Genomic DNA, 23,976 nt, shown 5'->3' with positions numbered 1-23,976 from the left:
CACATAAAAATGACAATCTAAGACTAAGAAGATACCGATCATAGTGGAGCAGGCAGTGAAGTATCCTGGGATCACAGGACTGACATGGGAAAATGTACAGGATGACCTCAATAAGATTTGAAAATCATTCTAGCCAGGAATCATTTATTGGTTAGTTGTCATTATGATGTTAATCCTTCAATGGAATGCCAGAAGTTTGATGGTTAATGGGCAGGAGTTCAAACAACAGTTTCTTGACGAGTTACCAGCCAAACCTGATGTGATATGTCTCCAGGAGACATAGCTGAAAGCTACTCTAGATTTTTTAAATACAAGGTTATGTTGCAGTCTGTAGAGATAGGGGAGGAGGGGTGTGTGCTACCTTTATAAAGTGGGGAATCCCATATAGGCATGTGGGAGAGGGAGTTGAACAGGAGTATGTAGTGGTTGGGAGGGGGGAATATGCTCATAGTGTAATTTTACGACCCCTGTAAGAGAGTTGTTGGCCCTTGGGAATGTAGAAGGTCAAAATAGGAGATGGGTAATGTGGTGTGGGGATTTTAATGCTCATAGTACGCTCTGGGGAAAGGTACAGATAGATGTAGATGGACAAGTGTTGGAGGAACTACTTGATGAGAAAGGGCTTGAGTCTTAATAACGGCCGGGGAACCAGGATTGACCCAGTAACTGGAAATGAATCTGCTCTGGATCTTACTCTGATCTCAAGTTCAATGGCAGGTAGATGTAGTTAGGAAGTTTTGGAGGAATCTACAGGGGGTAGTGATCATTATCCTATCATGTGTACTGTGGGAATGAGGGTGGAAAATTCAGTAGGACATTCAATTTTTTTTAATTGAACCTTTATTTAACTAGGCAAGTCAGTTAAGAACAAATACTTATTTACAATGAAGGCCTACACCGGCCAAACCCGGACGACGCAGGGCCAATTGTGTGCCGCTCTATGGGACTCCCAATCATGGCCGGTTGTGATACAGCCTGGATTTGAAACAGGGTCTCTGTAGTGAAGCCTCTAACACTGAGATGCAGTGCCGTAGTCCGCTGCATCACTCAGGAGCACTAATGGATTGGATTGAGGAGATGGATATTTGGGAAAGCGGAGTGGGGTCAGTTTCAGGACTTGAGTGAACAGGAGCTGTCTCAGGTTGATCTCAATTCAGGTATAGAAACAGTGAATGATAGAGTAAGAGGTGCTATAGTAGGGGCTGCAAGCCAAGTGATTCCTATGGGAACAGTAGGGCGAAAGAGTAACTCAGTTCCCTGGTGGACTGAGGAGTGTAGAGGAGCTGTGAAAGGTAGGAAGCGGGCTTTCAGAATGTTGAAAAGGTCCCATAATTTCCAGCACCGGATTCAGTATAAACAAGCACAAGCAGTAGTAAGGAGGATCATTAGGAGAGCTAAGAGGTAGAACCACTCCTGTAGGAGAGGTTTGGGGGGTGATTTAGAAGATGAGTAGGGTCAGATGAGATTATGATCTCCCTGTGCTGAAAAGTGGGGAGATAGGCAGATGGTAGAGATGTTAGCCCAGGCATTTGTGAAGGTGCACAGCTCAAATAATCTGACAGAAGAGGGGCAGCATGGGAGAGAGAGGGTCAGAGGAGAATATCTGGAGGTCCTGGATCAGAGAGCGATGGTGGAGGATGCATTGAATACCCCTTTTTATGTGGGCTAATGTTAGTGGAATTCTAAATTCCTGTATGTTTTGTAGCCAAAACCAAATTTGCACTCTTTCTATTTCATTAATGAGTTGTAAGTTCATTAATTATGCATGAAGTAGATCGAGACCAGTCTTAAAAGCCAGGTAACAGCGTTTATTTCAAGAGAGTACTAACCACATACACATATTTCCACAGGTTATAAAGTGAAAATGACATCAGCGTTTTCTAAACATTCTATCTATTTCACAAGTAGAGGGCCCTCTTGCTCTCGAGCCTTCGCGTTATCAGCACGAAGTCAAGGCCAGTCAGTATAAATCAACATTCTAGACAGTCTGGAGATGGGCCGTTCCTGCCACCTGGAGATTGTACAACTGAATGAACTAAGGAACAGACCTTCATTGTTACTAAACTCCTGACTACATTATTTACAATTGGGAATGGGAGCAAGAGAGAAAATTCACATGTACAGTACATTATGGCATTTGGACTAGTCAGTTCTGATTGGAATGTATACATAATTAGTCATTTCAACCTTAATTTCCTCTAACAGCTAAGATGAAGAGAACTTTAGCTAAAGCTGGGGTAGCATCTCCTGGGAGGAGGAGATGTTACATCATGATGGTTCGTCTCATTGACACTGCAATGGTGAAAGTATTGTGCCTTTACAGTAAGGTGAGGCCTGGAAGTTGGAAGCAGGCTGTAGTGGCGCCGATATGGAAACCTGGGAAAGACTCTACTAGTCCTTCAAGCTATAGGCCGATAGCATTCACATCTCATGTATGGAAACATATGGAAAGGATGGTAACAGAAAGGCTGATTTACTTTCTGGAGAGTAGAGGACTAATGTCACCTGACTAAAGTGGGTTCAGAAAAGGCAGGGGAACGATGGATCTTGTACTGTGCCTTGAGTCAGTCATACGGAAGGCACAGGCAAATAAGGGGGTGGTAGCTGTTTCCTTTGATGTACAGAAGGCCTGATATGATATGGAAGGGGGGTTGGAGGAAAGGTTTTCAACTGGATAAGGGTTTTTCTTTTGGCCGGTCAATAGAAGTGAGGGTGCGGAGCTCTTTGTCAGAAAGCTATGAGGTAGATAATGGTACCCCCCAGGGAACTGTCATTAGTCCTTTGTTCTCTATTATGATTGACAATGTGTTATCCTAGGTGAGACCTGATATTGGGAGGTCATTGTTTGCGGATGACGGGGCACTGTGGAAGAGGGAGAAATATTACCCATACAGCCAGGAAAGTTCAAGAAGCTATTAGTGAAGTTGATCAGTGGTCCCTCAGGTGGGACTTTGAGTTTTCAGTTGAGAAACCACCGGGGTTTTTTTCTACATGAATGTTGGGGAGGAAATATACTTGAAGCTGTATGGAAGGAATCTGGAGAGAGTGGGAGGGTTTAGGTTGCTGGGGGTCTGGTTTGACACTCAAATGACATGGACAGAGCATATTAATAACAGTAGTTCTCAAAGGAAAGACAATATTGAATGTGATGCGTTGCTTGTCAGGAATGGAGTGGGGGGCAGATAGAATGGTGTTAAATGCTTTATATAGTGCTGTTAATGTCATCACTGGATTATGGAAGTGTAGCATATGGATCAGCAGCTCAGACATCTTTAAAACGTAAAAAAAAGGAAGAAAAAAGAAGCTAGATGTAATCCAGGGCCAAGCCCAAATAATATGTTGTGGGGCACTCAGGACCTCCCCGGTGGCAGCGATGCAGGTAGAGTTGAGAGAGTTGCCATTAAAGTTAAGACAACTAACCATGACATATTGGGTAAATATACAAGGACATAAGGTTACACATCCAAATAAAAGGTACTCCTATGGTGCTGGGAACACTAACAAAATCTGAATACAAGTTTTGGGTGGATAGTCAATGGCATGGCTAGAGAGATGGGGTTGTTTGGGAGGGAGTTTAGCCCTTCTGTGGTTCTTCCTGCTATCCCACCTTGGTTGCTCCCTCAGCCAGCGATAGATTTAGGATTGCTTGAGAGGGTAAGAGCTATTGAGGAAAGAGTAGATTTAGTTGTAAGTGAACAGTTTAAGAACACAATACTATGCTTTCTTGAATATATTCACATATGGATCTAAGGACCCCAAACAGCTTTTAGTGTTCCTGAGTTTAAGGTGGCAGTGACAAAAAGCAACGGATCATTTATCTGTTTACACAATGGAGTTGATGACCATAATCTTGGCTGCAGAGTGGGTGGGGGAGGTGAGGCCAGGCAGGGTACTTATCTGCTCTGATTCCTGATGAGCTTAAAATAATTTGTGTCTCGGAGCAGACAGATGTATTGTATGAGGTTTTGCAGTGCTTGTATAGGGTAAGACAGATGGGGATATTTGTGATGTTCCTCTGGGTACTAGCTCATGTGGGAGTATAATTATTATTTCTTATTTTGTTGATATATATGTTTTTTAAACATAACTGAATTGCCTAGTTAAACAAAGGTTAAGAACAAATTAGTATTTTTAATATCGCCAAGCGGCTTCTTAAACATCCTAATGTTGAGATGGAATTGTCAGTCAGTAAAGCAGAAGCCAAGGGGTTGGTTAAAAACAAATGGCAAGAGTTGTGGAAAAGGGAGGGAAAGGAAGACACCTGTCTAAGGTTCAGGAAAAGGTGGGGGCAGGGAGGTCCTCAGGCTGAGGGACAAGGGAGGATAGTGTAATCGCAAGGCTTCGACTGGAACACACAAGGCTCAATAGTACATTGAAATTGGTGGAAACATATCCAACTGGAAGTTGTGATCATTGTCAGGAGGAGGTGGAGACAGTGGAACACGTTCTATTTCAATGCAAGAAATATGGGAAGAAAAGGGAGCGATTGTTATTATATTATTATAAGCAAGACAAGCGTTTGTGTAAGTTTATCGATAGCCTAGCATAGCATTGTGTCCAGCTAGCAGCAGGAAGCTTGGTCACAAAAATCAGAAAAGCAATCAAATTAACCGTTTACCTTTGATGAGCTTCAGATGTTTTCACTCACGAGACTCCCAGTTAGACAGCAAATGTTCCTTTTGTTCCATAAAGATTATTTTTATACCCAAAATACCTCTGTTTGTTGGTCATGTTATGTTCAGAAATCCACAGGAAATAGCGGTCACGACAACGGCGAAAAAAATTCAAAATTATATCCATAATATCGACAGAAACATGGCAAACGTTTTTATAATCATCTCAAGGTGTTTTTCAAATATCTATTCGATAATATATCAACCGGGACAATTGGCTTTTCAATAGGAGCGAGAGGAAAAATGACTACCTCTGTCTTTTACGCAAGAATCACTCTGAGAGCCCTTAGCTGGCCACTTACTCAATGTAGTCGTTTACACTCATTCTTCAACATAAAGGCGCGAAACTACGTCAAAATGCTGTAGACACCTTAGGGAATATGTAGAGAAAGGTTGATATCCCTTTCAATGGCCAATAGGGGTGCATAGGAACACAACGGTTTCAAAATAAGAGGCACTTCCTGATTGGATTTTCCTCAGGGTTTCGCCTGCAATATCAGTTCTGTTATACTCACAGACAATATTTTGACCGTTTTGGAAACTTTAGAGTGTTTTCTATCCTAAGCTGTCAATTATATGCATATTCTAGCATCAGGTCCTGAGAAATAGGTTTACTTTTGGGAACGTTATTTTTCCAAAAATAAAAATAGTGCCCCCTAGTTTCAAGAGGTTAAAGTTGGTTGCCAACCGCTATAAAAATAAATCCACAGAAGAAGAAAGGGCCTCCTGAATGGCGCAGAGGTGTCACTAAAGCAGCGGGTTTGATCCCAGGCTGTGTCACTGCCGGCCTTGACCAGAAGACCCATGAGGCGGTGCACAATTGGCCCTGCGTCGTCTGGGTTAGGGGAGGGTTTGGCCGGCCGGCTCCTTGTGGCAGGCCGGCGCCTGCAAGCTGACTTAGGTCACCAGTTGGACAGAGTTTCCTCCAACACATTGGTGCGGCTGGCTTCTGGGTTAAGCGAGCAGTGTGTCAAGAAGCAGTGTGTCTTGCCAGGGTCGTGTTTTGGAGGACGCATGGCTCTCAACCCAACTCTGTAGAGGAGTTGCAGCAATGGAACAAGACTGTAACTACCTATTGGGCATCATGAAAATGTGGAGAAATGGGTAAAAGTACAACAAAGAAAGAAAGAAGAATGCTACGAAAAGTCACTTCTGGTCGTAGATGTATTGAAGTGTCGTGTTTTTAGGAAGTTGTGTCTAAGCAGCTTCGAACCAAAGTCTAGCTAGGCTAATCTATACTAGTGTCATGTGACTTTAAAAAAACACAATAACAGAACAATAATCATAGTTTTGTCTACATTTAATCAAACAAGTGTAGCTGTCTGTGGAACCATTACATTTGTCCCAGCCAGCCAGATCATCTTTAAATAATTGATGGCTTCATTTGGACAGCTCCATGCATGTCACTCCTACTGGATAATCATTTCATTTTAACCCATGATGTCTGTGTATCTCAAGGTAATGGTTTTTCCATAGTCTGTGTCAATATAACCTGTCTGTCAAGCTGGCAATGTTTACAAAAAATAGTAGCCTATTGTTTAGTAAGGGTAGCTTGGTCTTTTAGTGAGTCAACACTAGAATCTTACTTAAAGATAGCCAAGGGAAAAAACAATATCTAGCTTTAACAGATGCATATTTATTGTGTAGAGTGACATCCTTACTCTGTGGACTTGAACATGTTGGACAAATGTGTTGTTTATATCATGATAAATATCAATAATTTTCCCTAAGATGGGCCCTGGAGAGAGACGTAGCAGCCACACACACCCCTCCCTGCACCAAGATACCTCAGCCTCACCTAGTGATAGAGAGGTAAGACATGAGCCTCAATGATGTATGTAATATCATCTGACCTACACTACAGTCTTCTGTTGATGTGCTTTGGCTCTACACTGCAACAGCAACTTGTGCAGGCAGGAGAAATTGGCCTACAGTATGTGCACTGCCTTCTTAGGATCACTTTCTTATAAGGATTGCTTGAAATAATGTTATATTAGTCCTAGATCTTACGCTTCGGGCTAGTTTCTCTGAAACATATGAAGCCTAGTCCTGCCTATACTACAAAACACTTTCAATTGAGGTTCTAGAAACTAAGATTACTCGGTGTTCAAGAAACTGTCCCTCATCATTAGACATAGATGATATGTGTATGTCCCAAAGCCCTGTTTACCTTCTCTTCCTCCAACACCTCTTGGATTGATGACTTAGGCCAGGGCTCTTCAACACGGATCCTGGAGGGCCTAAAAACTTCTGTTTTTCACCCTCTACTTCGAATCAGGGACTGATTCAGACATCGGACACCAGGGGCCGCCCCATTTATCAATATTACGTATATGCTATTCTAAAATACTACTTCCGAACAGAATTTAGAATGTTCGTACGAATAGAAAAAGGGTGATTTATCAAATAATCCTATGAGCCTCATACGCACACCGGTAGGAAGTAACTATCATGGAAATTCAAACGAAAAAGAAGAGAGACTGTAGATTCTTCAAACAACAACTTGGAGCAGTTAACAATCACTCAATCGTGCAGAGTTAAGGGCCCAATGAACAGAGTTGGGTTTCAGGAAAGTACAACGTCTTTGTTTACGTGGTGGTTAGCAGATGTGTGGAAACCGGGGCGGGAACATGGTGTAAAAGGTGATTTGCTTGTCTGTGCAGGTTAAGATAGTTGACGTTGCCACAGCTCACACCATTGTCTGTTCCTTCCTGCACGTTTCCACACAGCTGAGTTCCTGCAGATAGTAAAACATGGGATGTGTCACATGCTGCGGTCGCACCCAAACGGCTCTTAGCTATACACCCAGGGTTATGACTAAGACACACAGACACGTTTGTATCAGTAAAAAAACACTAACAAATAACAATAGATCGTTCTCTTAAGTGAAATGTTTAATTAGTCATTTTCCCCCACATAATCATTGATAAATACCAATTGTTCTCAGTGCTCGTGCACTGATATATGGTCAAATTCCCCCCTTTAAAGCCTGTGGGGAATATACAACGCGGTGAGGTGATAGTGTCAGATTGATTACAACCAAAAGTTGTTATTTGACTCGCTCAGTTGTTGACCAGTACAAATAAAAACATGGCAACAAAGAGAAGACCATTAAGACAATGAGTTGCTTTAGCAATGGCAAATCTACTTCAAATGAGTAGGCAACACTCACCAATAAGCCATCCATCCTCGACAGCTCCCTCCTGTAGGCGTTTAGGCTAATATTGCTTTTATGCAGAATGAAAGAGTTGTGCGTACCATCACATTCAGCAATGTCTTTTGCGCGTCATATAGCCTATCACCTGCACATTAAGAGTGGAAGCCTTCACATACAGTACCAAAAGTCAAAGGTTTGGACACACCTACTCTTTCAAGGGTTTTTCTTTATTTTTACTATTTTCTACATTGTAGAATAATAGTGAAGACATCAAAACAATTAAATAACACATATGGAATCATGTAGTAACCAAAAAGGTGTTAAACAAATCAAAATATATTTAAGATGATAGATTCTTCAAAGTAGCCGCCCTTTGCCTTGATGACAGCTTTGCACACTCTTGGCATTTTCTCAATCAGCTTCATGAGGAATGCTTTTCCAACAGTCTTGAAGGAGTTCCCACATATGCTGAGCACTTGTTGGCTGCTTTGCCTTCCCTCTGCGTTCCAACTCATCCTAAACCATCTTAATTGGGTTGAGGTCAGGGGATTGTGGAGGCCAGGTCATCTCTGTGTGTATAAGGTAGTAGTTTTGGAATTGTTAGTTGGATTACTTGTTGGTTATTACTGCATTGTCGGAACTAGAAGCACAAGCATTTCGCTACACTCACATTAACATCTGCTAACCGTGTGTATGTGACAAATACAATTTGATTTGATTTAATGCAGCACTCCATCAAGCTCCTTGGTCAAATAGCCCTTACACAGCCTGGAGGTGTGTTTTGGGTCATTGTCCTGTTGAAAAACAAATGATAGTCCCACTAACCGCAAACCAGATCGGATGGCATATTGTTGCAGAATGCTGGGGTAGCCATGCTGGTTAAGTGTGCCTTGAATTCTAAATAAATCACAGACAGTGTCACCAGCAAAGCAACGTCACACCATCTCCTCTGTGCTTCACGGTGGAAACCACACACGCGGAGATCATCCGCTCACCTACATGTACTCTGCGTCTCACAAAGACAGTGGTTGGAACCATAAATCTTTGATTTGGACTCATCAGACCAAAGGACATATTTCCACCGGTCTAATGTCCATCTCTCGTGTTTCTTGGCCCAAGCAAGTCTCTTCTTATTGGTGTCCTTTGAAACCACTACCAATTTGACCATGAAGGCCTGATTCACACAGTCTCCTCTGAACAGTTGATGTGTCTGTTACTTGAACTCTGTGAGGCAGTTATTTGGGCTGCAATTTCTGAGGCTGGTAACTCTAATGAACTTATCTTCTGCAGCAGAGGTAACTCTGGGTCTTCCTTTCCTGTGGTGGTCCTCATGAATGCCAAGAGTGTGCAAAGCTGGCATCAAGGCAAAGGATGGCTACTTTTGAAGAATGTCAAATTTAAAATGCGGCGCTCGTATGTGGGAACCCATTGATGCAAAGAAAATCCTCTAGACTTCAACCTGCTGTGCGATGGTGTATGGAAATTGTATGTTAGTTTGTTTTGCTGCTGATTTGCATTCAAAACATTGTCTCATCGAGGGCTGTGAGATGCCGCTCAGCAAGCTCCCGCTAAAAAGTGTCCGTTGCCAAAAACCCGAGGGTGGATAGCACTTGGATGTGCACCGGAATGGCATGTCTTTGCCTTTTTAAAGTAAGTCTTAAATCCTTGCAAAAATCCTATAAGATTGGCTCATCTGATATCATTTCCCAAAATCAATCTGTACTTTCTGCAGAAAAAGTCCCACCTGTCTCTTAAAAACACCTTCTCTGCTAAATGCATGATCAACCTCATTCGATTTCCCATTATCAAATCATTTTTTTTGTATTTCAACAATGGTTTCACTTTCACACGTGCCTCTAATTTAACAAATTACTGTAGTTTATATGGATTATTATCGTAACAAATGCACCGATGTGGTCAGATGATATGCCTGTCAAGATATGTTGCATGAATTCACAATGGGAATGAAAATTGTTCAGACATTTTCAAGATATATTTTCCCCATTCTACGCTTGACAAGCAGCAGTTCCCTTATTCCACCACTTGGCATGGCTGTGTCTAAATTTACACACACTCTCAAGCAAACGTTCATATTGATAAATCTCACACTTTCCGTGGAAATTATCCCACACATGGTTTATGCACAGATTTGTGCATTTGTATGATTGATAAATAAGGCCCCAGGTGAGTGCAGTTTGCTACCAGAAGTGTTTCGACCCTCCAGGACCTGAGTTCAAGAGCCCTGACTTAGGCCTATGTCTGCAGTGCTTCCAGAGGACTACGCTGCCATGCTCTGCTGCATCATAAAACTGCCCTAATGCATATCCAAGGGTTTAAAGTTTCTGTAGCCTCACCCAAAGGATAAGCTGTTCAACCAGTATCATCCCTTAAGTCTCAGCCCTGCATCGATTTAAAGCTGATTAAAACAAACCATGACCAACATGGATGGAGGCAGTTTACCCTAATTAGTGGAAATTGCGGACTAAGTAAATTGCGGACCTGCTTAATTTCAATCACTTATTAGACCTGAAAACTAGGTTTTTATCCAATAAATTACCAAATGAATAGGGTTAAGACATATTTTCACTATTGAAAAGAAGCTAAACCTTTTTGATTGTCTTCAAGTCCTACCCAATTGTTTTTATTTTTTATTGTTCAGGTCTAGGATAGTACTTCAATTAATTCCATGGGTGAACCACAATGTGTCGGCATGCCAAGTTTTTTTTCTACTGACCTCTGCCTTTGGAATGTAGCCTAAACAAGTGAAGTGACCCGTTCTCAGGTAGACTGCTCTGAGGAAGTAGCCCAGGCCATTATGCAGCAATTAGGCTACAGTCAATCATCGTCTGAAGACTGCTGGTGGAGCTGATCTATTGACACAGACGTTTAACTTTAGTTAAGGTGTAGGTGGATGGATCTCAATGAATGGCAATATATACAACAGCATTTTGATATTAGGACTTTGACTTATAGTGTTTTGTACAGTAAATCCAATTTGGCATATCCACGTCGTCAGATAACAAATAAAAAAAACATTTTTACCAAAGATCATAGGCTAAACAACTTTATTTTCAACACATCCATTTCAAAATCCGTTGTAAGAAATAAGCTACCTCAGCAAATAATTGATTGATTCCACATTTTAAATCTCAACTCAAGCCTAAGATATTCACCAACCAAATCCAGCCTGAGGTAGTGAATTGTAGGCTAGACGTTTCAGGCTTCCAGCCCTTTGACAGCACCCGGCTTTATCATCTCCCCTGAAAGACGGCCATCCCCACTATATGGCTTCAGATAGCCTAGAGGCATCTTCTTCCTCCTCATCGTATTCAAATCATCTCTAGCTCACCGTCAGCTCCAGCCTTTACTCCTTTGACTTCACTGTTTCTGTGCCCCACAAACATGTAGGCAAATTAGCCTCATAAAAATGTTTAGCTTAATGATGACTTGGACATCCTCGTTTAAAAGACAAGATGTTAACATTTAGGCCTACCTTTCTATCAATCTCATGAAAGGCTATTTCACAATGGAGGACACAGATACTAGGATGTCAAATTCAGTAAATACCACATCGCCCTAATGTTGATTGGGTGTTCTTTCCATCTTTCTTTCTCTCTGTCTCTCTTTGACCAGTCTTTTGCTCTCTCTATGTTTTTCCTCTGTCTCTGTCAGATTCTCTCACTTTCGTTTTCTCTCTCTGACCAGTGTCTCTCCAGAGAATCTGGGCAGAGACTACACTCTCCTCAGCGCTGTTTCACTCACTCTCATGGTGTTGTTGTTTTTCTCATTGCTCTCTGTCCCCCCCCCCTCATCTGTCGTCCCGTTGACACACTGACCTTTGACCTGGGGTCAGGTGCTGGCCGGGATGATAGCCGAACCTGCTTTTCTCTCTGAGTATACTATCTTTGCTCTGGACCAATCAAAGCCACCCCCCAAAGCACCTCAGGCTCAGGTTGCTCAGGTAGCCAGTGCGGTGAGTTCGGTTCGCCCCCCTCACACCCACCCCTGCCTCCTCTCCTCCTCCTGCCCCTCTCGTTTTCCTTTCCTCGCTCCTGGGTAGAGGGTAGAGGAGCTGGCCTGCTGTTTAGAACCAGTGAAGACTGCTTGCACCCTGCTCTCTCTGTCTTTTCCTCCTCCTTATCTGTTTTCTTTGATGTTCGTAACTTGAAGGCATCTCACCACCACCTAACCTTGCATCTAATCCCTTGGGAGTGATTGTTGGTTTGTAAATGTGACTGTTGGGATAGAAGCTTGTTGTGCTATCTTCAGTATGCCGGTTTGTTGTTATCCAATAGTCTCTCCTTCAGTTGTCTCTGAATTGACAGAAAAGGATGTTATCCCGATTCCCCTTTGTCTTTAGTTATCCTTTATAGTTGCTTGCCCCTTAAACCCTACCAACCTCCTGTATAGTTAACTATAGAGTTTATTTCCTTCCTCGTTCCCACTTCTCACCCCAAACGTCTTCTGTTTGGAGAGTTTATAGTCAGATCCACCTCCGGACCTTCTCTACTTAGCTTGCATAGTTGCGTAGCTTTTCCTAGAGCCATGAAAGATTTTCCTTTATTTCATTTTATACATATTTACTCTTCTCAATATAATTGATTAGTAGTGGTCAAACAAACAGCCCATCCAACAATACAATACCCTTCCGATTGGTGTTGAGTGACATATTTATATTAAAAAAGATTGTAGACCAAAACAACCAAGCTGGTGTTGGGAACTAGAATAATGCAGGGGGAACTAGAATAATGCATTCCTATTCCTCCTCACTTCATCTATTGAAATACCATTGGAAAATACCACACAATACATTGGTCTCAATCTCATGCTCTTAGAATATACCAAGTTGTCCCCCCTGAAACATTTAGCTAGCCAGCAGGGTTGGGGTTGACATTCCAATTGACTTCCTGAATTGAAATGGAATTGACCCCACAGACAGACTAGGCTACAGGCTAGATTGCTGTTGAAAAACAGAGCACAATGGGCTGGCTAGCCTCATCTGTCTGTCTGGAGGATTTCCACATGATCTGCATTTAGAGATGGACTTAATCCTTCTCTAGGCTGTCACCACACTCATCTAGAATTAACAAGTTACCTTTACTCATTCTGTGTCTATTACTTTTATTACATGTTTTATTTTTCTATATTTTCTTTCTTTCTGCATTATTGGGAAGGGCCCGGGACCATTTAACAAAATATCATCACTCTTCACCTGACTATAATATAGTATGTGTTTTACTATAACTGTGGAATCAACAGATATTGCAAATGATAGGCTATTTATTTAAATAATAGGTACTGACTCAGAGATATGTTACTATTTTGAGCAATGTTAAGTTGGAATCATGTCCTAATATTAGCCCATAAATGTAGTCTGTGTGTGACCATGTGTGTTTGTACAAAACATTTAACTTGAAAGTAAATGGTAAATGTGCCTTTTTATAAACACGCAGCCTACTTGTTCCTCATAACTGCAGAGAGCTGTTCAGTTTAACACACTGACATCCTAACCTGTCCTTAGCCCTCTTGGAGTCCTCTAGCAGCTAACCTATTAGCCTAGTTGTCTACTGTGTTTGAGTGCAGAGACTGCAGACCTTTTCTGGGCGAGCAGCTTTCCTGTTAGCCTAGTTTTTTTTCTGTGTTTGAGTGCAGAGACTGCAGACGTCCTCTACTTCTGACCTTGAAACACAGTACCGGTGTAGCTCTGCTTTCCACCACCTGGTGTCTGGAAGCCAAGCCAGGCTGGCATAGTTGTCTGTTGACACAGTATCGTTAGTCATCTGTTGGCTTGGTACAACTGCAGAGGGGAAAATGCGATGTGTCCTGAATGTCAGGGATGCACCCTATTCCCAACAAATGGAATACATAGTGCACTATGTAGGGAACACAGCCTACATCCTTCTGTTTGGCTAGATATCCCTTTATATGCCCTGCCAGATTGTGTACAACTACAGAGACTATGGCACATGTTGCTGGTACACTAGACTGACTGTCTGACATGTCTGACACAGTACCACCATACCAGTACTGTTGTCATCTGCTAAAGATAACCCTTACAAACCTGCCCTGGTACATCCTGCTCCAGCACTACACTGCTTATACCTATCCAGCCCCCTTAGATCTGCCAACATCTTTGTCAGTACGGTTAGTCATCATGCCTTGCCCAGTGGCCTGACAGACTGTGTACAACAACTAAAACTAGGCTGCTGGTTAATGATGCCACTGCCAGTCTTCATATCCAGAGTGACAGTACTGTTTTCCTCCTTTGTGTGCCCTGTCTGCACACACAGCCTAACCTAAACAGCATCTTGGAATGACTGTTTGGGTGTAGTTGTAGGCAGCCTTCACAGTCTGGGTTGTAGGGGTGGGGATGGGTTGTGTCAAGACATTATTAGGCCATGTATAATTCATTGATTGAGAGCAAGTCAGGCCTGTTTTCCACTACTCTGAGCATCTCACTCAGCCACTCTGGGGCTCTTCCCTTTGTCTGCCTGTAAGGCAGGGTTAGGGGGCATTGGTTTGACCTACAAACACTCACACTCAGATCCAAAGTCAAATGAAATGACTTGTTGTAGTCAAAGCAGACCCTGCTGCTTTGTAGCCTCACAGCAAACCAGACACATTGTGAAATGTGTCCCTTCTCATCAGTCTCAAATTGCAACCTCAAACTCCCATAATACATTTGTATAGAGGTTTTCATTTGTTGAATCATAATTTATTAATATTTTTGAGACTTTGCAATGGGTGTATAACTCTGTCTGTAATACGTTTGTTTCATGTGTAAGTGTGCTCTCAACATTTCTTTGTAACTGAGACAGCTTCTTGACTGGTATCACTGGTCGGATTTAAAGATCACACTTGCAGAAAACCCCTTGCTTTTCTTATCTAGTATCAATGTTACTCAAAGGAGGGGAGGAAACTGTTAACAAGCTTACAAGTAGGCCAACAACTGGGTCGTGTTCTGTAGCAAAATATTTAAAAACCTTTTTAAAACTGAAGATGACAATTTCAGGCAACCCCTCCCTCTTTCAGTCCATTTTCTTCTGTTTGGTGGCTGATGCACCAAACTCTGATCTTTTCTATAACCAACCAGCCAGGCTACCCAGCTAATGTTCACAACAACACTACTACACCTGTCTTTACTATGTTCTAGTTAACCTACAATAACATCCTGCTGCAGTGATCCACAGCAATGCCAAAGCTTTGACCTTCAACCTCTTCATCTACTGGCTCCTCTAATCAAGTTTGACTGTTTGTTTTGACCTCATGGCTGCTGTGTAGAAAAATGGCTACCAGTTGTAGTTTAATGGCTACTAGCTGTAGTTCTATTTTAACTCCTATCTGTTCTGTTACTGTATGTTGTACAGTAGAGATGCCTTCTATCTTGTAATTTAACCCCTCTGTTTAATCCAAGTTTGCATGAGGGTACCCAACTACAGTACCCATAAGTCCCTGCATTGCTCCTGTCCAAGCAATACTAATATTCAGAGCCATGTATATTAGATGGCTCTGCTAATATTGCTTGATCCTATACAGAGTAATCAAGGTGTAGCGGTACTGTGCACGATGGCTGGGTGTGGGACATATGGAAGACTAACAGGTCCAGGTACCAGGGCTGCGTCTGAAATTGCACCCTATTCACTATGGCCCCTATATAGTGCACTACTTTGTCACCAGGGCCCATAGTCAAAAGTAGTGGTCAAAAGTATTGCACTACAGTATATAGGGAATAGTGTTCCATTACAGACCCAGCCCTGGTTAAACCAGGACCTAGGTTGTTCTAACCTCTCTCTCCTGCCTCCTGCTATAGAGTGGCAGGAGAAGTGCCACAGGATCACCTAGAGGAAGCATCAATGGAGATGGGAGGGCTTCTCCTCAGGCAAGTTACCTCATTCTCCTAACACCTTTCTCTGGCTTTTCTGTTTCCATTTAAATGTGGTTATTGATGTGTCCTGAAGAGGTAATAAAGCAACTAAGAATACAAGTTAAGATGCTATGCCAGTTAGGCCTAATCAGCTGCAGAGGAAGATGCATTCTGATAAATGTGCCATTTGGATCGAGTCTAGGCCTAACAAAAGGAGTGGTTTAGTTGATTATCTTTAACCCATGCATATCCCACATTTCTCTAGCTATCTATGTACATTCCCACGTGTTTCAGTTCAATATAGTTGACTGCCATCTGGAAATGAATAACTTAAAGTAATACACTCTCCTGTCCATCCTCATACAGAGAGAAGAGCCCCAGTCGTTTGCCCAGAAGCTACAGCTCCGCGTCCCCTCTGTGGAGTCTCTCCTCCTCCGCGGTGCCAGCCGGGCCGAGGGCCTCTTCCGTTCCCCGTCTAAAGAGAGCCTGAACCGCAGCCCCTCTCTCAACTCCCTCACCCCCCTGGGGGAGAATGAGCCCCTGGCCTCCCCCTCTGCCACCCCAGCCTACGACCCTCCATCAGACATCGAGAGCGAGGCAGAGGAGACGTATGGTAGCCCTGAATCCCTGCCGGCCCTGTCTAAAGAACAGCTGATCCATCGGCTACACAGGGTGGAGAAGAGCCTGGGGAACTACAGAGGGAAATACTCAGAGGTGGGGTCATGAGACACTACAGCAGTGGTACTGCATGGTACATCCTTTAGTGAGGCTTGTGGAAATCCGTCTCAAAAGAAATTATCACTAAATAATTATCAGGTAATTACCAGTTCAGCAAGTCATTCCGAACGGCTAAAACAGGGAGGTGGCCTGCTGTATGTCTACAATACACCTCTATGGGATGTACAAGTCACTATGATCAGTCTTCTCTTGCTCATCCAGTTGGTCTCAAATTCAGATGACCAGAGTAGGGAGTTGGCCTGCTATGCATACAGTGCCTTCGGAAAGTATTCAGATCATTTGACTTTTTACACATTTTGTTACATGCCTTATTCCAAAATGGATGAAATAAAAAATAAAAATCCTCATCGATCTACACACTACCCTATCATGACAAAGCGAAAACAGGCTTTTAGAAATGTTTGCAAATGTATTAAAAATAAAACGCAGAAATACCTTACTTGCATAAGTGTTCAGACCCTTTGCTATGAGACTCGAAATTGATCTCCGATGCATGCTGTTTCCATTGATTAAACAGCGTTGTACGAGATCTTCAGTTTCTTGGCAATTTCTCACATGGAATAGCCTTCATTTCTCAGAACAAGAATAGACTGACGAGTTTCAGAAGAAAGTTATTTTGAGCCTGTAATCGAACTCACAAATTTTTGATGCTCCTGATACTCAACTAGTCTAAAGAAGGACAGTTTTATTGCTTCTTTAATCAGGACAACAGTTTTCAGCTGTGGTAACATAATTGCAAAAGGGTTTTCTAATGATCAATTAGCCTTTTAAAATGATAAACTTGGATTAGCTAACACAACGTGCCATTGGAACACAGGCCTATGAAGATATTCCTTTAAAAATCAGCCGTTTCCAGCTACAATAGTCATTTACAACATTAACAATGTCTACACCGTATTTCTGATCAATTTGATGTTATTTTAATGGACAAAAAATGTGCTTTCAAAAACAATTATATTTATAAGTGACCCAAAACTTTTGAACGGTAGTGTGTGTTAAAAAATGTGTGCAATAATTTCAAAGAACCTGTTTTTGCTTTGTCACTATGGAGTATTGTGTGTAGATTGAGGGGCGGAATTATTTAATCAATTATCAAAATAAGGCTGTAATATAACAATGTGGAAGTCAAGGGGTCTGAATACTTTCTGGATATACTGTATATCTCTGTGTGTACAGCTATATTTGATTTACCTTTCTAACCATTCTCCTTCTCTCTCTGTGTGTGTCTGTCTCTCTACAGTTGGTCACTACCTACAGAACAGTCCAGAGAGATAAGGAGAAGACCCAGGTGATTTTCATAAACCACCTCAACACCAGATTACATATAGTGATGCTCTGTACTATTGGGAGGATGGAGGAACGCTTTCATCCACACTCGCTGAATGCTGATGTAGTCTTTTCTGCTTTTCTCCTCAGGCCATTCTCAGTCAGAGTCAAGACAAAGCTCTCCGTAGGATAGGGGAGTTGAGAGAGGTACGAGTATGACCATGAACACCATCTGTTTCTGTTAAATTCCAGTACTGTCTGTTATGACCCGTTACTCTCTCTGAACTCAAAAGCTTTTAGGATGCAGGCAACCACTGAGTCACAGCATTAGGGTTGGAAGTCCTGAAATCTTTCTGTCCTAACCCAAAAAACAGGAGCTGAGCCAAAGGAAGGAAGTCAAGAGCAGTAGGTTAGCTAAGCCAAGGAAGGAGCCAGTAGGTTAGCTAAGCCAAGGAAGGAGCAGTAGGTCAGCTTAGACAAACTGAGGAAGTAGCAGTAGTTAAGCCAAGGAAAGTGAGGAAGGAGCAGTAGGTTAGCTAAGCCAAGGAAAGTGAGGACAGAGCAGTAGGTTAGCTGAGCCAAGGAAAGTGAGGACGGAACAGTAGCTAAGCCAAGGAATGAGCAGTAGGTCAGCTAAGCCAGGGAAAGAGAGGAAGGAGCAGTTGGTTAGCTAAGCCAAGGAAAGTGAGGACGGAGCAGTTGGTTTGCTAAGCCAAGGAAAGAGAGGAAGGAGCAGTTGGTTAGCTAAGCCAAGGAAAGTGAGGACGGAGCAGTTGGTTAGCTAAGACTTGGAAAGAGAGGAAGGAGCAGTTGGTTAGCTAAGCCAAGGAAAGAGAGGAAAGAGCAGTTGGTTAGCTAAGCCAAGGAAAGTGAGGACGGAGCAGTTGGTTAGCTAAGCCAAGGAAAGTGAGGACGGAGCAGTTGGTTAGCTAAGCCACGGAAAGAGAGGACGGAGCAGTTGGTTAGCTAAGCCACGGAAAGAGAGGACGGAGCAGTTGGTTAGCTAAGCCACGGAAAGAGAGGACGGAGCAGTTGGTTAGCTGAGACTTGGAAAGAGAGGAAGGAGCAGTTGGTTAGCTAAGCCAAGGAAAGTGAGGACGGAGCAGTTGGTTAGCTAAGCCAAGGAAAGTGAGGACGGAGCAGTTGGTTAGCTAAGCCAAGGAAAGTGAGGACGGAGCAGTTGGTTAGCTAAGCCACGGAAAGAGAGGACGGAGCAGTTGGTTAGCTAAGACTTGGAAAGAGAGGAATGAGCAGTAGGTTAGCTAAGCCAAGGAAAGTGAGGACGGAGCAGTTGGTTAGTGTGCAGTGTGCCCTGCATGTAGGAAGTATAGGAACTGGCTCATGATTGTGATAATAAGGCGATCAGTGTGAGCAACTACTAATCTGGGTCTCATAGTGAGTAGTTATTGGGGAAGTAGGGTGTAAATCAGTCATTCTGAGTGGTCCGACTGCAGTGTAGTTGATCACAAACACACTATATTCCTCACCAAGAGCTGTGTGTATTAAGGCAATGTGTTATATGACAATGTTTCTCCCCAGGAGTTGCACATGGACCAGCAGGCTAAGAAGCACCTTCAGGAGGAGTTTGATGCTGCCCTGGAGGAGAAGGACCAGATGATTACTGTGCTTCAGACCCAGGTGTTTATATACAATACAGTGCAATTTTCACATTTTGTTAAATTTTTGTTCAATGTAAAATGAATCACGTTGTGATTTGCCCCCACTGATCTGTACAACAACATACTCAAAGTATAAGAACAATGATACCATTTCTACAATTGATATAAAATAAAATGTGTTTCAATGAGTGTCTGCTGAACACTGTCATTATAATCTTGACTGTAGAATAAAATCTGATCTTCAGCCTGTGTTGCTCTGTGTTTTGACTGTGTGGTCCCTCCTCCTCTGCCAGGTTGCCCTGATGAAGAAACATCTGAAGGGGGTTCCTGGTGGAGCTGTGGCCCCTGAGGTTGAACATCCTCTCCAGGCTGAAGATGCTCCAGACTCCGCCTCTGCCCCACAGAGCCCCTTCAAAGACGCAGGTACTATACAGTACAGACACTATGCTGACTCCCACCCCTGATAGATGATGATGTGTAGATGGACAGTAGCAGACCTGGGTTCAAATAGTATTGTCTGGTGCAATGTAACCAATTGAATAGTGCCTAAGGTGCAAACCCTCTACACTTCTGGCACTCTAGGCAGGCTCAACCAAAAACTTAGTGTTTGGATTTCAAATACTATTTTGACCCAGGTCTGAGTAATGTAATGTTGAAATGTTTAGAGCCATTTGTCTTTTATCACATTTATTGAGTATATTTAAAGGGATTAATCACCCAAATGACAAAATGACACATTGGTTTCCTTACCCTGTAAGCAGTCTATAGACAAGGTATGACAGCAGTCCCTGCTTTGATTTAGTTTCCCTGGCACTGTTTAAACATTCAGATGTTTTAGTGTTTGTTGCACAAATCCCATTCAATTCACGGGACCGATTATTAGCATTTTACACACGTTTTATTTATTTGATTTAACCTTTATTTAACTTAGTTTAAAATCATCAGAAAGTATCTCAAATCGATTGTAAAGCTCAACAAAGTGACTTATAGATGTTTTGAACATGATGTGTGACAAATGCAAATATCGGTGCCATGACTTAAATGGCACCGAAATGCTGAAACATTAGCATGTGGAAACAGTGCCAGGGACACTAAACCAAAGCAGGGATTGCTGTCATACCTTGTCCGTAGACTGCTCACAGGGTAAGGAAACCAATGTGTAATGTAGGTGAACTATCCCTTTAACACATAAAACCACAACACCGATCCTCTTATTGATAGGGTTTTGGTTAAATGCGGAAGACACATTTCAGTTGAATGCATTCAATGGTACAACTGACTAGTTATCCCCATTTCCTTAGCGCCTCAGTACTCCCCTTTTTCTGACTGAGCCGCGTTACCTCATCTAAACTGCAGAAGGCAGCGCTGACCCAGTGAAAACCATGGATAGGGATAGGATTAGAACATATGTACAGTATGTATTTCTATGTAATAGAACATGTATCTCTCCATGGGAGTCCCTTTCCCACTAAGCTGTGTTACCGCTTCCAAACAGCAGAGGGCGGCACTGACCCATCTAAAAGCATGGAGGTGCTGCAGAAGAGGGTGACGCGCCAGGAGAATCTGCTCCAGAAGTGTAAGGAGATGCTCAGGACACACAAGGAGCGCAGTGCCCAGCTGACCAGTGAGAATGACACTCTACAGGAGCAGCTGCAGGAGAGACTGCAAGAGTTGGAGAAAACCAAGGTGTGTTAACCAATGTCAGTGGAGGCTGGTGGAGGGAGAAATGGAGATGATGTATTGTGATAGTATTCCATGGCTGGAATGGAACGGTATGAAACACGTAATCATAAATTATCAATATTCCATTCCGGCCGTTACAATTAGACATTTTTGTTTAGAAACCGTCACATGGCTCTTCTAATCAACTTTTCTGGAAAGATAGCTTACCCTTCACTCTGGAATACACATTTTAGAAGACCATTTTCCACATATGGCAGCCTGTACTTAGTACACTGTAGTTTTGAAAGGAGTTCATTATATGGGACTGAAGAGTGAGTGTCTGAACTCTGAACCACAGAAGTCAACACTATGGTGTGAACAGTAACACCATGTTTCACAACACTGTTTTATAAATCATCCAATGGAGTCTTGATGGTTTAGTGATCATGTGCCTGGTCTGTGGCTTCACTATCTATTTCTATGACACACACACAAGGCCCTCATAACGAGACAGAGCTCCAAAGTACACAATGTATGGAAATGGGTGCCATATGTAGGGAATAGGGTGCTATTTACGACTCATCCCAGGGGCTGACCAAGGTCATGTCATCTAGCTAACTTTGACATTTATTCTGTTTAATAGCACAACATTGTTCTTTGGTGGAATAATATGTACATAGTTTAGTTTGGCTGTGGTGTCTGTCGTTTTCACTAGCGGCTGAGAGTGATGCTGGGTGTCAGAACAGGCCTGTGATAACAGACAATAGCTCTGCATCTAAGTGTGATGGGCAGAGGTGTGTGTGTGTGTGGAGTTGCAGAATGTGTATGTGTGTGCGTGAGGTACAGAGGTATCTGTGTGTTTGGGTGGAGTTACTGTGTGTGTGTGTGTGTGTTGAACCTGGCCAGTGTCTGAGAACAGGACTGTTCCTGTGACAGAAAGAGCCAGAGGTTAACAGGCGCTCAGCTCTCCTAACTTGCATGGAGGGGCTTGCTCATCCACACACACCCCACACCCTGTAAAACAGACAGCATCTGTCTCTCAGGCCATCATTTCACCTTTGGAATCTGGTATTTATATGGCGTTGTGGTCTGTTTCGTATTTGCGTTAAATGTTTATTTACCTTATTGTATGTTCTCACACAGTAGTTTCATAGTGACATGCTAGCTACACTATAGACCACTGCTGCTAACCTAACCTGGTCTATGTGTTGGTTTAGTTGGCCTCTGTTGACAACCGCCTTGTGGCTGTGGTGGCCTGGCCTCATGGGTGGTGTAGGGAGACTGCCTGCCATGCAGAAACATTTTGCAACCTGGCTTGATACTTCCTTGTTTTATTTAACTTTTTTCTAACCAGGAAAGTAGCCTGTTCTGAGAGCTGTTTGTGCTGTATTCATTGTTCATTTACTACAGCGGTGCTCCTGTTCCTTTACTAGAGCGGTGCTCCTGTTCCTTTACTACAGCGGTGCTCCTGTTCCTTTACTACAGCGGTGCTCCTGTTCCTTTACTACAGCGGTGCTCCTGTTCCTTTACTACAGCGGTGCTCCTGTTCCTTTACTACAGCGGTGCTCCTGTTCCTTTACTAGAGCGGTGCTCCTTTTCCTTTACTAGAGCGGTGCTCCTGTTCCTTTACTAGAGCGGTGCTCCTGTTCCTTTACTACAGCGGTGCTCCTGTTCCTTTACTAGAGCGGTGCTCCTTTTCCTTTACTAGAGCGGTGCTCCTGTTCCTTTACTAGAGCGGTGCTCCTTTTCCTTTACTAGAGCGGTGCTCCTGTTCCTTTACTAGAGCGGTGCTCCTGTTCCTTTACTACAGCGGTGCTCCTGTTCCTTTACTAGAGCGGTGCTCCTGTTCCTTTACTAGAGCGGTGCTCCTGTTCCTTTACTAGAGCGGTGCTCCTGTTCCTTTACTACAGCGGTGCTCCTGTTCCTTTACTAGAGCGGTGCTCCTGTTCCTTTACTAGAGCGGTGCTCCTGTTCCTTTACTACAGCGGTGCTCCTGTTCCTTTACTACAGCGGTGCTCCTGTTCCTTTACTACAGCGGTGCTCCTGTTCCTTTACTACAGCGGTGCTCCTGTTCCTTTACTACAGCGGTGCTCCTGTTCCTTTACTACAGCGGTGCTCCTGTTCCTTTACTACAGCGGTGCTCCTGTTCCTTTACTACAGCGGTGCTCCTGTTCATTTACTACAGCGGTGCTCCTGTTCCTTTACTAGAGCGGTGCTCCTTTTCCTTTACTAGAGCGGTACTCCTGTTCCTTTACTAGAGCGGTGCTCCTGTTCCTTTACTACAGCGGTGCTCCTGTTCCTTTACTACAGCGGTGCTCCTGTTCCTTTACTACAGCGGTGCACCTGTTCCTTTACTAGAGCGGTGCTCCTGTTCCTTTACTACAGCGGTGCTCCTGTTCATTTACTAGAGCGGTGCTCCTGTTCCTTTACTACAGCGGTGCTCCTGTTCCTTTACTACAGCGGTGCTCCTGTTCCTTTACTACAGCGGTGCTCCTGTTCCTTTACTACAGCGGTGCTCCTGTTCCTTTACTACAGCGGTGCTCCTGTTCCTTTACTAGAGCGGTGCTCCTGTTTCTTTACTACAGCGGTGCTCCTGTTCATTTACTACAGCGGTGCTCCTGTTCCTTTACTACAGCGGTGCTCCTGTTCATTTACTACAGCGGTGCTCCTGTTCCTTTACTACAGCGGTGCTCCTGTTCCTTTACTAGAGCGGTGCTCCTGTTCCTTTACTAGAGCGGTGCTCCTGTTCCTTTACTAGAGCGGTGCTCCTGTTCCTTTACTAGAGCGGTGCTCCTGTTCCTTTACTAGAGCGGTGCTCCTGTTCCTTTACTAGAGCGGTGCTCCTGTTCCTTTACTAGAGCGGTGCTCCTGTTCCTTTACTACAGCGGTGCTCCTGTTCCTTTACTACAGCGGTGCTCCTGTTCCTTTACTAGAGCGGTGCTCCTGTTCCTTTACTACAGCGGTGCTCCTGTTCCTTTACTACAGCGGTGCTCCTGT

General features: G+C 43.3%; 1 protein-coding gene across 11 annotated transcripts in view; it reads left to right on the top strand.

Moving 5' to 3' along the window:
* golga4 (golgin A4) overlaps positions 1-23,976 on the top strand; it is a 54,764-nt gene that overhangs the window by 5,208 nt on the left and 25,580 nt on the right. For 2 of the 11 annotated variants that reach the window (XM_090212949.1, XM_021576395.3), the window contains exons 2-10: positions 6,405-6,485; positions 11,684-11,803; positions 15,641-15,709; positions 16,061-16,408; positions 17,673-17,720; positions 17,849-17,905; positions 19,238-19,336; positions 19,611-19,740; positions 20,816-21,003. In XM_090212949.1, the coding sequence (XP_090069075.1) occupies positions 6,405-6,485; positions 11,684-11,803; positions 15,641-15,709; positions 16,061-16,408; positions 17,673-17,720; positions 17,849-17,905; positions 19,238-19,336; positions 19,611-19,740; positions 20,816-21,003 (1,140 nt within the window). Of the gene's footprint in view, positions 1-6,404; positions 6,486-11,683; positions 11,804-15,640; positions 15,710-16,060; positions 16,409-17,672; positions 17,721-17,848; positions 17,906-19,237; positions 19,337-19,610; positions 19,741-20,812; positions 21,004-23,976 lie in introns of all 11 variants that reach the window. The other 9 variants (XM_021576396.3, XM_021576394.3, XM_090212951.1 and 6 more) reach the window with 5 other exon arrangements.

Source organism: Oncorhynchus mykiss, chromosome 20, assembly GCF_057628025.1.
Source record: "Oncorhynchus mykiss isolate SJ-2025 chromosome 20, ASM5762802v1, whole genome shotgun sequence".
NCBI lineage: Eukaryota > Metazoa > Chordata > Actinopteri > Salmoniformes > Salmonidae > Oncorhynchus > Oncorhynchus mykiss.
This window is presented reverse-complemented; position numbering and strand designations above follow the sequence as displayed.